This window comes from Balaenoptera borealis, assembly GCF_965194805.1.
Source record: "Balaenoptera borealis genome assembly, chromosome: 12".
Taxonomy (NCBI): Eukaryota; Metazoa; Chordata; class Mammalia; order Artiodactyla; family Balaenopteridae; genus Balaenoptera; species Balaenoptera borealis.
Window position 1 is genome coordinate 15991128 of NC_138869.1, and position 17957 is coordinate 16009084.

The 17957-nt window shown below is 38.6% G+C and overlaps 1 protein-coding gene across 12 annotated transcripts in view; it reads left to right on the top strand.

Moving 5' to 3' along the window:
• Window positions 1-17957, top strand: part of SUMF1 (sulfatase modifying factor 1) — a 138086-nt gene that overhangs the window by 88715 nt on the left and 31414 nt on the right. For 11 of the 12 annotated variants that reach the window (XM_082345388.1, XM_082345387.1, XM_082345391.1 and 8 more), the window contains one exon: window positions 10249-10308. In XM_082345388.1, the coding sequence (XP_082201514.1) occupies window positions 10249-10308 (60 nt within the window). Of the gene's footprint in view, window positions 1-10248; window positions 10309-16137; window positions 16255-17957 lie in introns of all 12 variants that reach the window. The other variant, XM_082345394.1, reaches the window with a different exon arrangement.

A 17957-nucleotide genomic window follows, 5' to 3' on the forward strand; every position in this document is an offset into this window, starting at 1 on the left:
GTGGGAGCCTGGGTGATAAGATAGCTTGAAGGCTTGACCAGAAGTCAAGTGTGCAGAGAGCACAGCTTTTAGCCAATCAGGGTGAGGATGACTTAGCTCTCAAGGGAAGATACACGCTTCTCAGGGTCAGAGAGTGGAGAATGAAATCTGTCCTTTTAAACTCCAAACCCCCTATACATAAACTTCTAAGGAAACCTTTGACTCCTAGCATTTTGGGGCTCTGGAAGTTTTTTCTTCTTTGAGCTTAATCTGGTTTATGATTTTCTCTCATTTAACTAAAAACTTGTTTTTATTATAGAAAATTTCAAACATGCAGAAGTTGAGAGAATAGTATATTAAACCCCCATGTCCTTAGTACCCAGCCTTAATAATTATCAACTCATGGCTAATCTAGTTTCATTTATATTTCCGTCCACTCATCCCTGCTCCCCTTCTCTCCTGGATTATTTGAAGCCAATCCCACTCCTCATATTTTATTTAAAATACCATCATTTAAAAAATTTGTTTACTTTCATTAAAAATAGCTTTATTGTGATATAATTGGCATAAATTGTACATTTCTAAAGTGTACAGTTTGATCAGTTTGTATATGTATATATACATAATTATATATATAAATATATATACTGATCAAAAAATAAATATATATACACACACATATCCATGAAACCACCATAGTCTAGATAGTGAACGTACCCAACACCCCAAAATTTCCTTGTGTCCCTTAGTAATCCCTCCATTTTGCCTTCTCTACCTCTCATACGCGAGCAATTACTGATCTGCTTTGTGCCATAGTAAATTAGTTTGTATTTTTTAGAGTTTTAGATAAATGGACTCATACAGTGTGTACTTTTTTTTTTTTTTTTGTCTAGCTTCTTTCACAATGGCATAGTCTTTTATTCATTCTACAAATATTATTGTGCTCTTCCTACTAGGTACCATTTTGGAAACTGCAAGACGTCTTAGATGGCTATTGTAGTAGTCCAGGGGAGAAGTGGTGGTTTGGAGCCAGGGTGGTTACTATGGAGATGATAGCTGCCACCCATTAGCCATCTGCCTTGGAGGTGGAGCTCATCAGACCAGCTGGATGTCGGGGTGGGAAGAGGGAGGAATTGAGAATTGCTCCTCAGGATTCTGGCTTGAGCAGATGGGTAGGGTGTAGTGAAATGGAGGAAGACTCAGTGAGAAATAGGTCTGACCTTCCCCAATTTGATCCTTTACTGGGTGTCTGTTGCTTCTTCAGAGTTACTCTTGTTATCATTTGTTGGTCTTACGCGGTATGTAATATGCAGATGAAAACAATATTTAAAACACTTTAAGGTATTCACAAGATTTCTGGGTCTTCTCACAAATGTTATTAAAATAAAGGCTAGCTGCCGTTGTCAAATTGAAAATAGTGAATCTCAGTTTTCTCCTCAGGTGTTTGTGGTATCGGTTGTACCAGGCAAGGGAAAGAGAAAGTAGCACAAAGTCAAATGATATTTTCAGACTTTTAAAAGTTTCTTGAGGAGAAGTTTACTCCACTCTTTCTCTGGCCCCCAGAATGTTTTTGTTTGGGTTTTACCGTTAAAAATGTTAACGTTTTGCTAAGTCGGATGCTGTGGTAACAGCCTCTGCATGCTGCGACCAGCTATGTGAATTTCATTGTACTATACAACAGTCTGTCTTCCTTCTGCAGTGTTAGTAACAGGTCAGCTATTTTATTAGAACTTAGACTCCTTTTGGGGGTTTTGGCCTTAGAAAAAATGGGTCAAGTTATCACTGTGGTTTTGGAATTTTGGAAGTTACATGCCGCTTGGTTTATGGGCACCTTCGGGAAGTCTGAGTTAGTCATGAACTAATAATGTGTAATAATAAACAATAATGACTGCACGTTTATTGTTTATTATTTGCTCAGTGCTTTCTATGCATTCTCTCTTTCAATCCCCACATCATTCCAGTGAGGGGATCTTATATGTGTATGTGTGTGTGTATAAATAATCTAAATGTCTACTTTTCACCTAAAAAGCAATAAACATACAAACAGGAAACTGTGACCAATACCAAGGAAAAAGATTAGTTAAATAGAAACTGAGTAAGCACAGATACTGGATTTAACAAAGACTTAAAAGCAGCTATTATATTTAAAAGATTAAGGGAAAATATATTCAAAGAATTGATAAAAAATACAATGTGAATCAACAAATACAGAATCACAACAGACAAATGGAAATGATAAAAGAAGAACCAAGTGAAATTTCTAGAATTGAAATTATAATAACCGAAATGAAGAGTTCCCTAGATGAACTTGATAACAGATTAGAAATGGTAGGATGGCAGAATCAGTGAACTTGAAGGTAAATCAAGAGAAAATTTCCAAACCAAAGAACAGAGAGGAAAAAAAATTGGAGACAGATCAACAGAGACCTGTGTGACAGTATCAGACATTTCAACGTAATTTCAACACATGTGTAATAGGAGTCCCAGATGGAGAGGGGAGAGAGAAAGGGACAAAACATTTTTGCAGAAATGATCTAAATACTTACCAAACTCGATGAAAATTATTTACAGTTCCAAGAAATTCAATGAACTTCAACTAGGATAAACACAAATGAGAAATATACCTAGACATGTCATAGTCACAGTGCTGAAAGACAAAGAGAAAGTCTTGAAAACAGCAAGAGAAAAGCACTTTATCACATACAGGACAATAATGTGATTAATGACTGCTTTCTCATCAGAAACAGTGGAAGTCAGAAAATGGTGGAGTGATACAGTCAAAGGGCTGGAAAAAAACAACTATCAACTAAGACTTCTATATCTAGCAAAACTATCCTTTAAAAATGAATGTGAAGGAAGTCTGACTTGGTTCTGGGAAAATGAAGTAGACATACATTTCCCTCTTCTTCCCACTAAATACAATTAAAACTCCGGACACTACCTAGAAAAGGAACATAAGAAGTCCCTGAAGAGCAGAAAGAAGGCAGAGTAGCTGCAGACCTTGGGACCCTAGGAATGACAGGGTGGTGAGTTCCATGGATTTTCTTTTTGCCTCATATATCCCAGACTTGGAGCTGAAGAAGCCAGCAAATGCCAGGGAATGTAAACCAAAAAAGTCCCAAGAAAAGCCTGCTCTCTCTAGCCAAAGGGGAAATAGGAGATGGACAGTCTAGCAATACTGAAAACTTCTAGTCAGTAAACCACCCTACTCCATCTAAGCATGACAGAAAAAAACTGTGTTTTCTTATGCCTGCAAAGGCCAGGGTGGGGAGCCTATACTTGCACCCTCATGAGGCTGTATTGAGGTGACATAATACCTCTGCCAGGGTGGTGTCAGAGAAGGCCAGGTGGGGTGCCAGGCCTTTCATAGTTGCCTGGCAGTAATGAGGCCACCCCTCCCCATGGTGTAAGTGGCTACCGTTTGGGGAGCCGAAACTCTCACCTTCTCCAGTAATGAGCATCCCTCATGAGGTGTCAGTGGAGGCTGAGTGGGGAACCCAGACTTCTGCTTCCACCTGGCAGTAACGAGATGGCTCCCTCCCTTCCCCTGCCAATGTGGCGTCAAAGAAAGCCAGGGGAACAGAATATTTAAATAAGAGCCAGAGTCTTGTAACATATAAACATTATCCAGGTTTCAAGTGAATAATGACTTGTCATATCAAGAACCAGGGAGACACCAAACGAGATGAAAAAAAGACAATCGATAACTAACGCTAATGACAGAGATGTTAGAATTACCCATTTAGCTAAAGATTTTAAAGCAGCCATGATAAAAATACTTAAGTGAGCAATTGTGAACATGCTTGAAACAATGAAAAAAGAGAATAAAAAACTTCAGAAAAGAAATACAGAGTATAAATGGGAACTAAGGGCAAATTTTAGAACTGAAGAATAGAATAACCAAAATAAAGCTTTGTGAATTGGTTCAGCAGCATAATAGAAGGGACAGAGGGGGAAAAAAAAATCAGAGGGGGAAAAAAAACGGAAACAAATTATTCAATCTGAATGATGGAGAGAAAATAGAAAGTGAATGAATGAATGAATGACGCCTCAGGGACCTTTGTGACTGTAAAAAGATCATCTAACAATTTTTTTCTTATTTTATTTTTTAAATTAAAAAAATTTTTTTAACATCTTTATTGGAGTATAATTGCTTTACAATGGTGTGTTAGTTTCTGCTTTATAACAAAGTGAATCAGCTATACATATACATATATCCCCAAATCTCCTCCCTCTTGCGTCTCCCTCCCACCCTCCCTATCCCACCCCTCTAGGTGGTCATTTGTGTCGTGGGAGTCTCAGAGGAGAGGGGAAAGAGCATGGGGCTGAAAGAGTACTCAAAGAAATAGTGGCTGAAAACTTCCCAAATTTGGGAGGAGATTAAACCTGTAGCCAAGAGGCTAAGTGAACCTTAAATAGGATCATCCCAAAGAAACCCATACCAAGACATATCATAATTAAACTTTTGAAAACAGGAGACAGAGAAAAATCTTGAAAGCAGCCAGAGAAAACTGATACCCTATCTATAAGGGAAAGGCCAGTGTGAATGACTGTGGGTTTCTCATCAGAGACCCTAATAAAGGGCAGAAGAAATGGCATGATACTTTTCCCCTGTATTCCTTGTGGTCATGATATTTTTTAAGCGTTGAAAGAACTGCCAACCCAGAATCCTTTATCTAGTGAAACGTCTTTTACGAATAGGAGGAAATCAAGATATTTTCAAATGAAAGAAAACTGGAGAATTTATCACCAGCAGACCTATCCTAAATGAATGTCTAAAGGAAGTTCACTAAACAGAAAGGAAATGATTACAGAAAGAACCTTTGAACATCGGGATGGAAGAAGGAACATAGTAAGGAGAAATACAGGTGCATACAGTAGGCTGTCCTTCTCTCGAGATTTTTAGGTTTTGTTTGATGGTTGAAGCAGAAATTGTAACGTTGATGTGTTTCTAAATGTATTTAGAGGAAATTTTTAATGCAGTTATAAACAGGGGATGCTAGAGTGTTGTGAAGGGAGGTAAATTTTCTATACTTCACTGGAATTGGTAAAATAATACCAGTTGACATATCTTATCACAGTTATATGTATGTATATATATAAATGTAAATGTATATAAAATATTTTAAATATATATAAATATAATATTTTATATATAACTATATATAAAATATATCCACATATTTTATTAAAAATATAAAATGTATTTTATATATTAAATAGTTATCTATTAATATATAATATGTATTTGTTATATATTTATAAATGTATATGTATTTTTATATATATAAAACTGTGATAAAGCATTATAGGTAAATAAAAATGAATTTCTTTAAAAAAATGTTCAGGTAACCCACAGGAAGGCAGAAAAAAGAAAACAAAAAAAATAGAGAACAGACAAAAACCAAAAAATAAAATGACAGTCTTAAGTGCTTAGATATCAATAATTTCATTAAAAGCTCAATGGTCTAAATACATCAATTAAAAGACAGTGGCAGAGTGGATTAAAAAACATAACCTAACTGTATACGGTCTACAAAAAACTCACTTCAAGTATAATGATAAATAGGTTGAAAACAAAATGATGGGAAAAGATGTTTTAGGTAAACATTAATCAGAAAAAAACAAGAATGGCTGTATTAATGTCATATAAAGTAGACTTCATAGCAAAGAAAATCACCAGAGTCAGAGAAGGACATTGTGTAATGATAAAATGGTTAATCTACCAAGAGGACATAGTAATACTAAATATGTATGCCCCAGTGAAAAGAGCTGAAACATATGAAGCAAAAACTAATAAAATTGAAAGGAGGAATAGACTAACCTGCAATTGTAGGTGGAGACTGTAATGTTCCTTTCAACAGTTGATGGTACAATTATATAGAAAATCAGCAAGGATATAGAAGAACTCAACAATGTCGTCAACCAATGGGATCTAATTGACATTTGTAGAACACTCTACCCTACAATAGCAGAATACCCATTCTTTTCAAGTACTCATGGAACATATACCAAGATAGACCGTATCCTGCACCATCAAATAAACCTCAACAAATTTTGAAAAATTGAAGTCATACAGAGTGTGTTCTCTAACTGCAGTGGAATCCAACTAGAAATCAGTAACAGAAATAAAATAGGAAAATCTCCAACACTTGGACAATAAACACACTTCTAAATAATCCATGGGTCAAACCATACACTGAAGTGAATGAAAATGAGCACATACGGACGAGTGCATGCCTGACCTGTGAGGAGCGGCCTGTGGGGTGAGGCACCCTCCTGTGCCCCAGGGCCAGATGCTCACTGCAGGTAATCAACTCCCCACTGGGACACAGCGTATAAGAAAATCAGAATAAATGCTTGATTCCATGGCATTTTCTAAGTGAAAGTGACAGTACAATATACTCATACAGAAGTGCCTCATATTTTTTTAACATGCCTCATTTTTATTAACAGCTGCTTAGTATTCCACACTATGGATTTCATCACACATGGTTTAAAAGAAGTGCTTTTTGTCTCTTTGCTGACTGATGAAAATTTGTCAGACGCTCTGTTCCCTCTTTTGCTGTCCTTGTTGTTGTGTTGCATATGACACGGAGGGAAAGGGAAGCGTATCTCTTGACTACATAAAATGTCGTGGTTTATGCTCCTGTGGAGAACGACCTGGCCACCCCCAGCACATTGGTCAGCCCTCTTCCTGCAGGCTTACTCCTCATTCAGCAAGCCAGCCTTGCTGGTGAGCGGTTCTGTGGCATCTACTGTGGATTTGTTTCATCACTGAGGACTTTTATGCCTTGCAGGGTGTTTCACATGAGGCTCTCTTCCCCTGCACTAGCACTCGGAGCGTTGCTCCTTCAGCTCTTGTCCTGAGAACTGGAGATGCACCTTGCTTGGCCTTTTGAGATTACTGGGGCTAACATTTAGAAACCTGCTTTTTTGTTTTGTTTTGTTTTTTTCTTGCTGTCCTCGCAATCATCCAAGCATTAGAGACGTGTTCGTATTTTGCTGTCTGGGAGTAGAGCAGTTATGGGTAGTAGTCCCTTTGGAGACAACATTCACATGGGTTCTTGTCTGTTTCTGATCAGGGTCTCTGTGTTCAGTGTGTATTTTTACTTAGATTCTTGAGTACTGGTGGTGCAGGTTGTGCGGCCCGGCAGCCTCTCTTCTTGCCAAGTATACAGGCAGAGCTACCGTCGGTAGCTTCTCAAGTTGTTTTAACCTGCAGTAATAAACTTGATCATGAGAGACAACGTGAATTTTGATTTATCGATCCTTTCTTTAATGAAAAGAAATGGAGACATTTCCCCCTTATGTTAGTTTCCTAGGGCTTCCATAACAAATTACCACAAACTTGCTGGCTTGAAACAACGGAAATTTATGCTTTTAGTTCTGGAGGCTAGAAGTCTGAGACCAAGGTCCTGGCTGGGCCATACTCACTTGAGAGTTTCTAGAATCCTTCCTTGTCTCTTCCTAGTTTCTGGCAGTTCCCCAGAATCCTTGGCATTCTTTGACTTGTAGCTGCATCACTCCAGTCTCTGTGTCCATCTTCACATGGCCTTCTCTGTGTCCTCTCCTCCTGTTAAAAGGACACCAGTCATTGGATTTAGGGCTCACCCTAATCCAGTATGACCTCATCTTAACTAATACAGAAATTACAAATCTGCAAAGTTCCTATTTCCAAATAAGGTCACGTTCTGAGGCTCTGAGTGAACATGAATTTGGGGGGGGGGAAACTATTCAACCCACTACACACTCCAAGTAATTTTTCTGGTTGTTTTTTTTTTTTTTTGGCAAAGTGGTAAGCATTTCAAACAGATGTAGCTGATCCTACATCATGTTGTTTTCTGGCAAAAATAGTTGTATTTATAAGGACCAGATGAGCAGCCACCTAGAGGACTGTGTTAACTGCTGTGGCCGTATCAGCCCGGGATGACTCTCATTAGTGCTTGGGTCACTTTGATGAGTGTCATTTTCATTGATTGCAGACTTCCTTCATTGGAGATGGTGGTGAAAGGGAACCGTTCTGTTCTCCTTCCTGTTGGCAAATCAGCTCCTTTTTGTTGTTCTTAGATCTAACTTGACAAAAGAATTTAATCTTGCATGATAGCAGATACTGTGAGAGACTTTAATCAGCATTTAAAGTGTCGTTTTTTGCATTGTAACCCAGCACGCAGAGAACCCTCTGAAGCAGTGTAACGCAAGAATCCCCAAGCAAGAAATTTAATGTAGGAGAGAGCGGCCGTTCTATGGGATAGCTGCACAGCTTTAAATGCTTTCACTTCTGCTTCAGTGAGTTCTTGGTGATTATGCTGCTTTAGCACAGAATGATAAACTCACCCAGCAGATTCTGTTGTAATGGCTGTCAGATTCCAGATACTCCTGGGAAGGATGCTGTGTTGTGAAGTCATTATTTTCACATGTGGCTCCTCTCAATTATAGCTTGCCCATTTGTAATCAATAAAAGTTTGTTAATGTAACATAAAACATTTAAGGCCATGGAAATACTGTGGCCTTGCAGTGGAATGAAAAATAATCAGTGGCTTGGTCTTTGACAGTTTTTAAGTACCTGGTTTAGAAGAAAACATGAACTTCTGCCCACAAGTTGACATTTGTGAGTCAGTGTGTTAGCCATGCTTGGAGAAAACATGGTTCTTTTAACTTCTGCCACTGACGTCTGGGCCTTTGACAAGGAAAAGGAAAACTAAAATAGGAGGCTCTGTTCAACCTTCTCTTATTTTCAGTAAGCAAAGAACAGGCAGCTGTATTAGTTGACTTCTTGCGTAACAAAGGAGAAGCAAAAAATTCTTATCCCCCTCAGACTTCCCAGATATGGCTCTGGTTCGTAGGAATTTATTGGTAACTCTCAAATACTCTTTGCATGGCTTACCTGACGATGAGGCTTTTGTCCTGGCAGCTTTACGGTGTTCATTTCCATTGCACATTTATCCAGAGCCCTCCCTAGAAGAAATAGTCTTTACCTCTTGGCTGGCTTTTTCTGGCTCCAGTTCGCATTGCAGTGGTAGCCACTGTTCCTTCTTTTTTTGGGGGTAGGGGGACTGCGTTGGGTTTTCGTTGCCGCGTGCGGGCTTCCTCTAGTTGCGGTGAGCAGGGGCTACTCTTTGTTGCGGTGCGTGGGCTTCTCATTGTGGTGGCTTCTCTTGTTGCAGAGCACGAGCTCTAGGCACACAGGTTTCAGTAGTTGCAGCATGCAGGCTCAGTAGCTGTAGCACGCGGGCCCTAGAGCGCATGGGCTTCAGTAGTTGCGGCGCATGGGCTCAGTAGTTGTGGCTCAAGGGCTCTAGAGCTCAGGCTCAATAGCTGTGGCGCACAGGCTTAGTTGCTCCGCGGCATGTGTGATCTTCCCGGACCAGGGCTCGAACCCGTGTCCCCTGCATTGGCAGGCGGATTCTTAACGACTGAGCCACCAGCAAAGTCCCGCCACTGCTCCTTCTTGCCTTCTTTTAGGCCTTGCCCAGTTTCCTATACTCCTGGTCTCTAAACGCTGGATCCAGGCTGCCTCGGTGTGAATCCTCGTTCTGGCACTTGCTTAATCTCAGAAGTCGTTACAGAAATTACATGAGTTAATATTTGCAAAATACTTAGAACCCTACTTGGTTCATAATAAACACTGTATAAATCTTTTTGAAAAAGATAAACTATGTTCTATATCTTGATTGTGGTGGTGGTTACATGACTATACACTTGTCAAAACTCATCAGAAGTGTGCATTTAAAAGTTTTAAAAGTATAAAAGTTTACTGTATATAAAGTATACCTCAGTAAACCTGACCTAAAATTTTTCTAAAGATAAAAAGCATATCCGTTTATTCAGTCAGCAAAGGGTTTATTAGGTGTTGCACAGTAGGATTTTAAAAACATAATTCAAAGAGGCTTGCCAGTCTAGTTGAGCTGGCCAGTTATAATGCAGGATAAATTTGCCCATCAGTGTGAGAAGGTGATGTAAGAGGTGCTGCGAAGCAGCTTATTAGTCATCTAGGTAGGAAACACTGTCGGGGTTTGGATTGCTTAAGGTAGTCACAAAGAGTTCACCAAAGAGTCGGAACTTGAGCTGGACCTCAGAAGATGTAGGATTTGGAAAGGTGGGCATTCAAGAAGGTGCATGGGTGCAGGTGCAAGACCCAGGGGCAGAAATGCATGTGGAGACTTTAGGCAACCATGTGAGAGCTGGTTGGATTAAAATAGACCCTCTGACTGTGGGAGGGACAGCTGTGCTTTCTGGACTAACGAGTTCTCTTCTCTTCATCCACAGAAAGGCCCCCCTTCTGGGAAAGACCGGGTGAAGAAAGGTGGATCCTACATGTGCCATAAGGTAAGTCAAGTCACTAAACTCTGTTTTGGTGTTCTAACAGCAGGTTTATGGATCCATTGTAAACATTAGCCCCAAGATGTCTCATCCACTTCTGTTAATACATACCTATCTCCATCAATGCCAGAAAAAAAAAAAGTTTGTGCACAGGCATGGGGAAAAGTGGTGCAAGAAGCAGAGGCTGTAAATGATCTCTTGTCAACCATATTCCATCTGTTGTATCTTGACCCTTTGAGAGACCTTTGTTGTCCCATGAATCAGGGTGAGCTGTATATCTGGTTTCCAGCATGTAAATCTGGAAGCACACCCTTAATTTATTTGAGACTCCTGTAAATTTCTGGCTTGTCTGTTGAGATTAAGTTGAGAGTTATAAATGGAGGGTAGATTGTGGTGTACTGGAATGGAAACATCCCAAGTGTCCTAGGTATATAGTGTGTGCTTTGTGGAATAAACATCTCTCTCAGAGAATGATTCTTCTCTTTGGGCTATAATTTCAGTGTCAGAGTTGGTTGTTCTTGGCGAGTAGAAGTAACTCAGTGTTTCATGAGTAACCTTTTTAAGGAGTTCAGAAATCGAATACCACTTCTCTCCCTTTTTTTCTTTAAATCATATATTTTTAGTATCTCTAGCACTTCAATTTCTGTCTTTCTGTCTCTATGCAAACATGGCATTTTGCAGATTGTTATTAAAAGAAGCTTCCTATGGTAATTCAGTCAGTCTAGGCAGTTAGAGACTTAAAACCGTAATGGCTCCAAATTAAGTTATTAATTTGATAATGGAGACATTGTCAAACTTTGCCTTAAAATAATGGTTCTCAAACTTTATTGTACATTAGAATCATCTGGGATCTATAAAATATACTGATGCCTATTTCCTCACTCACCTCATTCTGACTTGATATTTCTGAATTGTGACCTGGGCATCAGGATTTTAAAGCTCTCAAGGTGATCATAACATACATCAAAGTTGGGGAGCCACTGGCCTAAAGAGAACCTATTTAAATTATGTATATGTGTGAGTTCGTAGGGGTGTGTGTCTTCTGCATTTCTTAGAATTTTTAGTGTAGTTATTTAGGTGGCAGTTCATAGAGTTGAGTTCACTTTATGCTTTACACCTACCTTTATAACAAGATGTGGACAAATTTATCTTTAAAATTCTAATTTTAATTTTAAATTAAAAGCATTGCCCTATGTTGTCCCAGTACTTTTAGGTGTTCATATACCCATCTGTCTGTAGTCCCAGATTCTTTTCCTCTGATTCAAGCTGTTGCTGCAGGTGTATCTGAATCCTCTTGCTGGGGAACCAGACTTTCATGAAAAACAGGTGAATCTCTTTTTGCACGAGAGCATCTCAAAACCCTAATTACCACCAGTTATGTGTCTGACATATGGCACTTTTCCTAATTGGGAGTCCATTTACTCTGTAAGAATTAAAGACCAGAAGATTTTTTTCTCACAGATAAGTGGAGAAAATGAATCCTGTAAAAAACATTTTAAGCATGAACACCAAAATATTCCAGTGCCATGCATATGAATGTGTCTACTTTAACATTTCATTTTTCTTGCTTATTTTAAATGTTTTAAATTTTTATAAGCTTCTTAGTTTATTCTTTTAAAATATCTTTTAACGTAATATATATTTTTAATAAATACATTTTCATGGTACAGTTGGTTTTTGTATATTTATCTTGTGTCCTGTAACCTTGTTAAACTCATCTGTATTAGTGATGTTTTTGTAGACTCTTTTTTTTAATATATATCTTTATTGGAGTATAATTACTTTACAATGTTGTGTTAGTTTCTGTTGTACAACAAAGTGAATCAGCTCTAAGTATACATATATCCCCATATCTCCTCCCTCTTGAGCCTCCCTCCCATCCTCCCTATTCCACCCCTCTAGGTCGTCACAAAGCATCGAGTTGATCTCCCTGTTGTTTTTGTAGATTCTGTTGTATTTTCTACATAAGTGGTTATACCATCTGTGAGTACAGACAATTTTACCTCTTCCTTTTTAATCTGGATATCTTTTATTACTTTTTCTTGCTGTATTGTGTTGGCTAGAACCGCCAGTATATGTTGAATAGGAGTGGTAAGAACAGGCAGTCTTACCTAATTTTTGATCTTAGGGGAAAAACATTGGGCTTTTCAAAATTAGCTATGATATAAGCTATAGTGTTTTCAAAGATGCCCTTTATCAGCTTGAGCAAGTTTCCTTCTACTCCTAGATTTCTGAGAATTTTTTTTATCAGAAATGGATGTGGATTTTGCGAGATGCTTTTTCTGCAGCTATTGAGATGTTTATGTGGTTTTTCTTTTTCAGCCTGTTAATATGGTGAATTATAGTCATTGATTTTCTGTTTTCAAATGTTAAACCATCCTTGGCTTCCTGGAATACATCCACTTAGCTATGATGTATTATCCTTTGTATATATTTTGGATGCAGTTTGCTAAAATATGTTCGTGATAGGTATTGGTCTCTTGTTTTTTGTTTTTTTTCTTGTCTGGTATTAGTATCAGTGTATTGCTGGCTTCATAGATTGAGTTGGGAAATATTCCCTCATCTTGAATTTTTTGGGGAAGAGTTAATGTTGAATTAGCATTTTTCTTCCTTAAATGTCTGATAGAATTTCCCCAGGAAAACCATTTGGGCCTAGAATTGTAACCACACGTTTAATTTAGTTAATAGCTGCAGGGTTATGCAGATTATCTGTTTGTTCTTGATTAAGCTCTGGGAGTTTGTGTCTTTCAAGGAATTTGTCCATTTCATCTGAGTTAATGAATTTATTGACATAAACTTTGCCTTTTCACTTGCTGTTTAGACCATTTACATTTAATGTGATTGTTGGTATGGCTGGGTTTAAATTTGTTGTCTTGAGATTTGTTTTTCTCCTTGTCTCATCTGTTCTTTTCCTTTTGCTTTTTTTTTTCTTAACTTTTTTTGGATTAAGTGTTTTTTTATCACTTCATTTTCTCTCCTTTGGCTTATTAGCTATAACTCTTTGTTTTAAAAATTTTGTGGCTGATTTAGAGTTTATATTATACATCTTTAACTTTTCTTAGTCACCCTGAAGGATAAGTTTTAATTTAGTCAGGCTCAGAGTGATGGAGAGAGTATTCCAGAAAAGAGAATAGCAGAGTGACAAAACTGAGTGGGATCCACAAGGTTTTCCAGAGAGAAATGGCAGCTCTAGGATCTTTGGTCAAGTTAATTGTAGATGATGTAGGTTTTTAACCTCAGTCTGGTTATTTTGGTGTAGTCAAGAAAACAGCACAGTATTGGCTGTGAATTACTTTCAGTGCTTATTCTTTACACTAGATTAAGAGTGGCAGTTTTAACTGCCACTAAGTATATTAAGATGTGGACTCTAGAATTAGATCTGGGTTGGAGTTCTGTAACTGTTCTTTGCTAGTCTTTGCCTGTAACATTAGGCAAATTACTTAACCTTTCTAAGCCTCAGTTTTCACATTTGTAAAACGTACATCGTAATTGCACCTATTGTAAGGTTCTTATGAGGAATAAATGCACCAAAGTAAATAAGCACTTGGTACAGTGTCTAGCTCACGGTAAAGTGTCCGTAAGTTAGTTGCTGCTAACACCATCATTCTTTTTTTTCTTTTAATAAATTTATTTATTTTATTTGGCTGCATTGGGTCTTTGTTGCTGCACGCGGGCTTTCTCTAGTTGTGGGGAGCGGGGGTTACTCTTAGTTGCGTTGCGGGGGCTTCTCATTGAGGTGGCTTCTCTTGCTGCGGAGTACAGGCTCTAGGCATGCGGGCTCCAGTAGTTGTGGCACGTGGGCTCAGTAGTTGTGGCACACGGGCTTAGGTGCTCTGCGGCATGTGGGATCTTCCCAGACCAGGGCTCGAACCCGTGTCCCTTGCATTGGCAGGCAGATTCTTAGCCACTGCGCCACCAGGGAAGTCCAACACCATCATTCTTAATCATCATCTTTATTATAATAAGATTTTTTTCCCTCATTTTCTCTTTTGAATAAAAACCAACTAATGAACTGCTAACTAGTTAGGCAGAATCCTGGAAATGATTATTATGGTACAGGTGAAAATCAGTAAAAGAAAGAAAATAAAAAGAGAAAAGAATAATGTAATTCATTTTGAAAAAAAAATCACCTTGCTTAGAAGGTGACTTACTTTTGATCATGGCCCGGGGCCAGTTTGCATGTCTAAAGTAAGCTCTGATTATTATTTTTGACTTTTTGAAAGTCCATCCAAAGTATAGCTTCAGTAAGGAGACGAGGCACAGAAGGAACAACTATGAGTCAACATGGTGTTAAGAGCACAGATTCTGGAATGAGACTGAAAAGACTGTAATCCTGGATTCACAGTTACAAACCATGTGACCTAAGGCACACGATTACCATACCTGTGCCTCAGTTTTTTCCTTGTGTATACGATGCACATGCTTATAATGCATACCTCAGGATTATTGAGAGGATTAAGTCACTTAATACATGTGAAGTTCTTAGAACAGTTCACATAGTAAGTACTCAAGAAATACTAGTCTTTCTTGAAGTTGTTAGATTAATCTCTGTGGGATCTTTAGCCCAACCTACAACACTGACGAAATCCTAGCTCCCCTACCCCCTCAACCCCACCATTTTACACCAAGATTACTAGCAAAAGGAGTTGTCCAAGTGTCAGTGGCAAGAGCAATGGATGGGAAATTGAGAGACCTGAGTTCTGCTGTGTCATTTTTCTATAATCATTTTGTTCATAATGAGCTACAATTACCTTAAAACTGTTCTTTATCCCTAAGTCTTCCTCTCATAAAAACCATATTGCTGTCCCACTTGACTTCAGAGCCCCAAGGCTGGTAAGCCATTATCTTAAATGAATTGTTCTTGAATCCAGGATCATATTCTTAGTGCAGATATCGAGGTCAATTTCACAAAGTAATTAGCCATTTTGATGAAGTGGGGCTAAAACAGGTCCTCACTACTACCTCTGTTCTTAATTAATAAAATGACCCATATTTCAACCACTCAAAGACCTAACATCATTAACAACCATTTTTGGTGCTAAAAGTAGAGTTGGAAAAAAAAGAAAGAGCAATGAGGACATATGAAATCAGGCCATTTTCCTCTTTAATTACGTATTTCATTAGCTGCCCATTACTGGAATTTAAAATGAACTACTTATTAATAAATGTTTGCTGAGTGAATGAGTGCATTTGCAGTGGAATGATAATGTGAATTGACTGTTTTCTCATGTGATGGACCTGACCTTTCAGGACACTAACTTGTAGTGAGACTTGCTTTTTAGGGTTTAGTTCTTCATCGTTTAGGTTAATGGAAGATTTTAGGTACTGCTATGATCCAAAAAAGGACTAGCTCTTTCTGTTGTCACTGATTTTAAGTTTTTTTGTTATGTAAGCAAAACATTTTCATTGCATAAAAATTAGAAAATAAATAATAAACATACAAATGAAAAAAATCATTCACCCTGCTTTCTGAAGAAAACTATTAATAGTATTCTACCAAACTTTTTGGTGCACTTTTATTTTTTCTTCCCAAAATGGAATTATGCTGTATGTACCAGGGTCTTCCAATATGGCTATGGTCAAGAATCTCTTATACATCATGGATCTCTTTTCTGATCACAGTGTTCCAGGCAGGCACAATTCGTCACAGTTGCTACAGCCTGCATTTTGTGGCATATGAAAACCGAATTTTAAAACAGTTTGTTATATAATTTGAGAGATAAGTTGCATATTGAACTATGCCATCCAATAAAGATCTCAGTCCTATGCCTTGTCACCAGAGATACCCCTTCACCTTTTCCATTTATATAACAAATAATTTTCCTATTTTTGTAGCAAATGCGTAACCATATTCAGATGCTGGCAAGGAATCATCTTCCAAACACAAGACCACTAAGTCCTGCAGAGAAGCTGCTTTTGTTTTAGTAAGGAAGTAGGTTAACCCAGGGAGGTCAGATAAGACAGGCAAAGTGAGTTCCTTTAATTAAGAGTGTTGTGTTCATTATAAAGTAACACTTAGAATAATCGCCACATGTCTACTGCTTTGCTTTTTCATGTAAAGATAAGATGAAGCATTTTGACATCATTCCATTAATAGCCCCATTTAATCAGAAGAGGGAGCAGATTCAGAAAGGCTTTGCCTAAGGTTAAATAGCTAATGAGTCTTGGATTTTGCCTTTTCAGGTGAGTAAATTAGCAAAATGTTTGTCACAATTTCCACTCGTGTCAAGCCCAACCTCTTTCTGCCAAGAAGACCACCTTTAATGTGACTCCATCCTATTTTTCCACCCACGTTTCCTGCTTTTTATCATTTATCCTCTCTGTACCAGTCATTGCTTTTGCCTGGAATTCTCATTCTCTAAATCTTTGGGCAGCTCGGCTTTCGCAGCGCCTCCTCAGAGGAGCCTTCCCAGGCCACCTTATCTAAGTAGCACCTAGTCACGCCTAGTCCTCTCTCCCTATTTAACTGTCTTCCAAGCTGACCACTGCCAGAAGCAGTCTTGAATTTATCCGTTTATTTATTGTCTGACTACTTAACTCCTTGTTGAATGTAAGCTTCCCGATAACGGGTACATTGTTTTGTTCCGCATTGCTTCCCTCGTGTCCAGAATAACATCTAGCATGTTGTAAACTCTCAAATATTTAATGAATAAATAAACCATGCTCTGACACTCTCAGGCTGTGGCCTTGCTATCCTCTTCACTTGCCTGAATTTTTCCATTTTCATGCCTCTGATGTCATTGTTTTCTCCACTTAACATACCTTCTTTCCTCGTTCCTAAGTCCTGTAAATCGGTGCTACTCAGTTTGTGGTCCATGGGCCCATAGCATTAGCAGCACCTGTAAGCTGGTTAGAAATGCAGATTCTTGGACCCCACACCAGACTTACTGAATCAGGATCTCTGGGTTTGTGGCCTAGGAATAGGTATTTACATGAGTTCTCCAGGCTATTCTTCTGTATACTCAAGTCAGAAGACCACTGCCATAATCACATAAATCCTGCTCTGGCCAAGTTCTGCCTTCAAAGGTCTTCCTTAAAAAATTAGACATTTAGTGACCATTTCCTCCCCTGAGTTAATAGTAGCCTCAGAATCTTTTAATCCTAGCTTGTTTTGTAGCTTTTTGATGTGTAACATTGTTTCCTCAACTAGCCTGTGATCTCCAGCGGGACAGTGTGCACAGAAGGCGATCAGGAAACGCTTGATTGTTTTTTGTCATGTGTGGTACAGTTATGGAACAAGAACGTCCCTGTCTGAATGCCCCCCCGCCCTGAACTCGATTCTTGCTCCAATGTGAAATTCACTACACATACTGAGAGCATGGGGCCCTGCATTATCCACAGGAGCTTGATTCTAGAAATACCAAAGCACTTTGCTTCACAGCAGCCCAGTGAGTAGGCCCTACATGGAACAAAGCTTCTGCTGTGTCTTCCTGCATGGTCACCTCTAGTCATTTTAGAGCTTCCATTGCATCCCAATCACAGGTAGTAGCAGGTGCCATCACTTCTTTCATTATTTCAGGCATATTTTTTAATTCATTTTCCCTCTGCCTGCCTGAATATTGGTAATAGTGTTACAGTCTTCACTGGCCACAGGGAAAATGAGAAAATTGGTTGCTATTGTTTTGCTATCTATAAAAGACAGAGCACCATGTCTT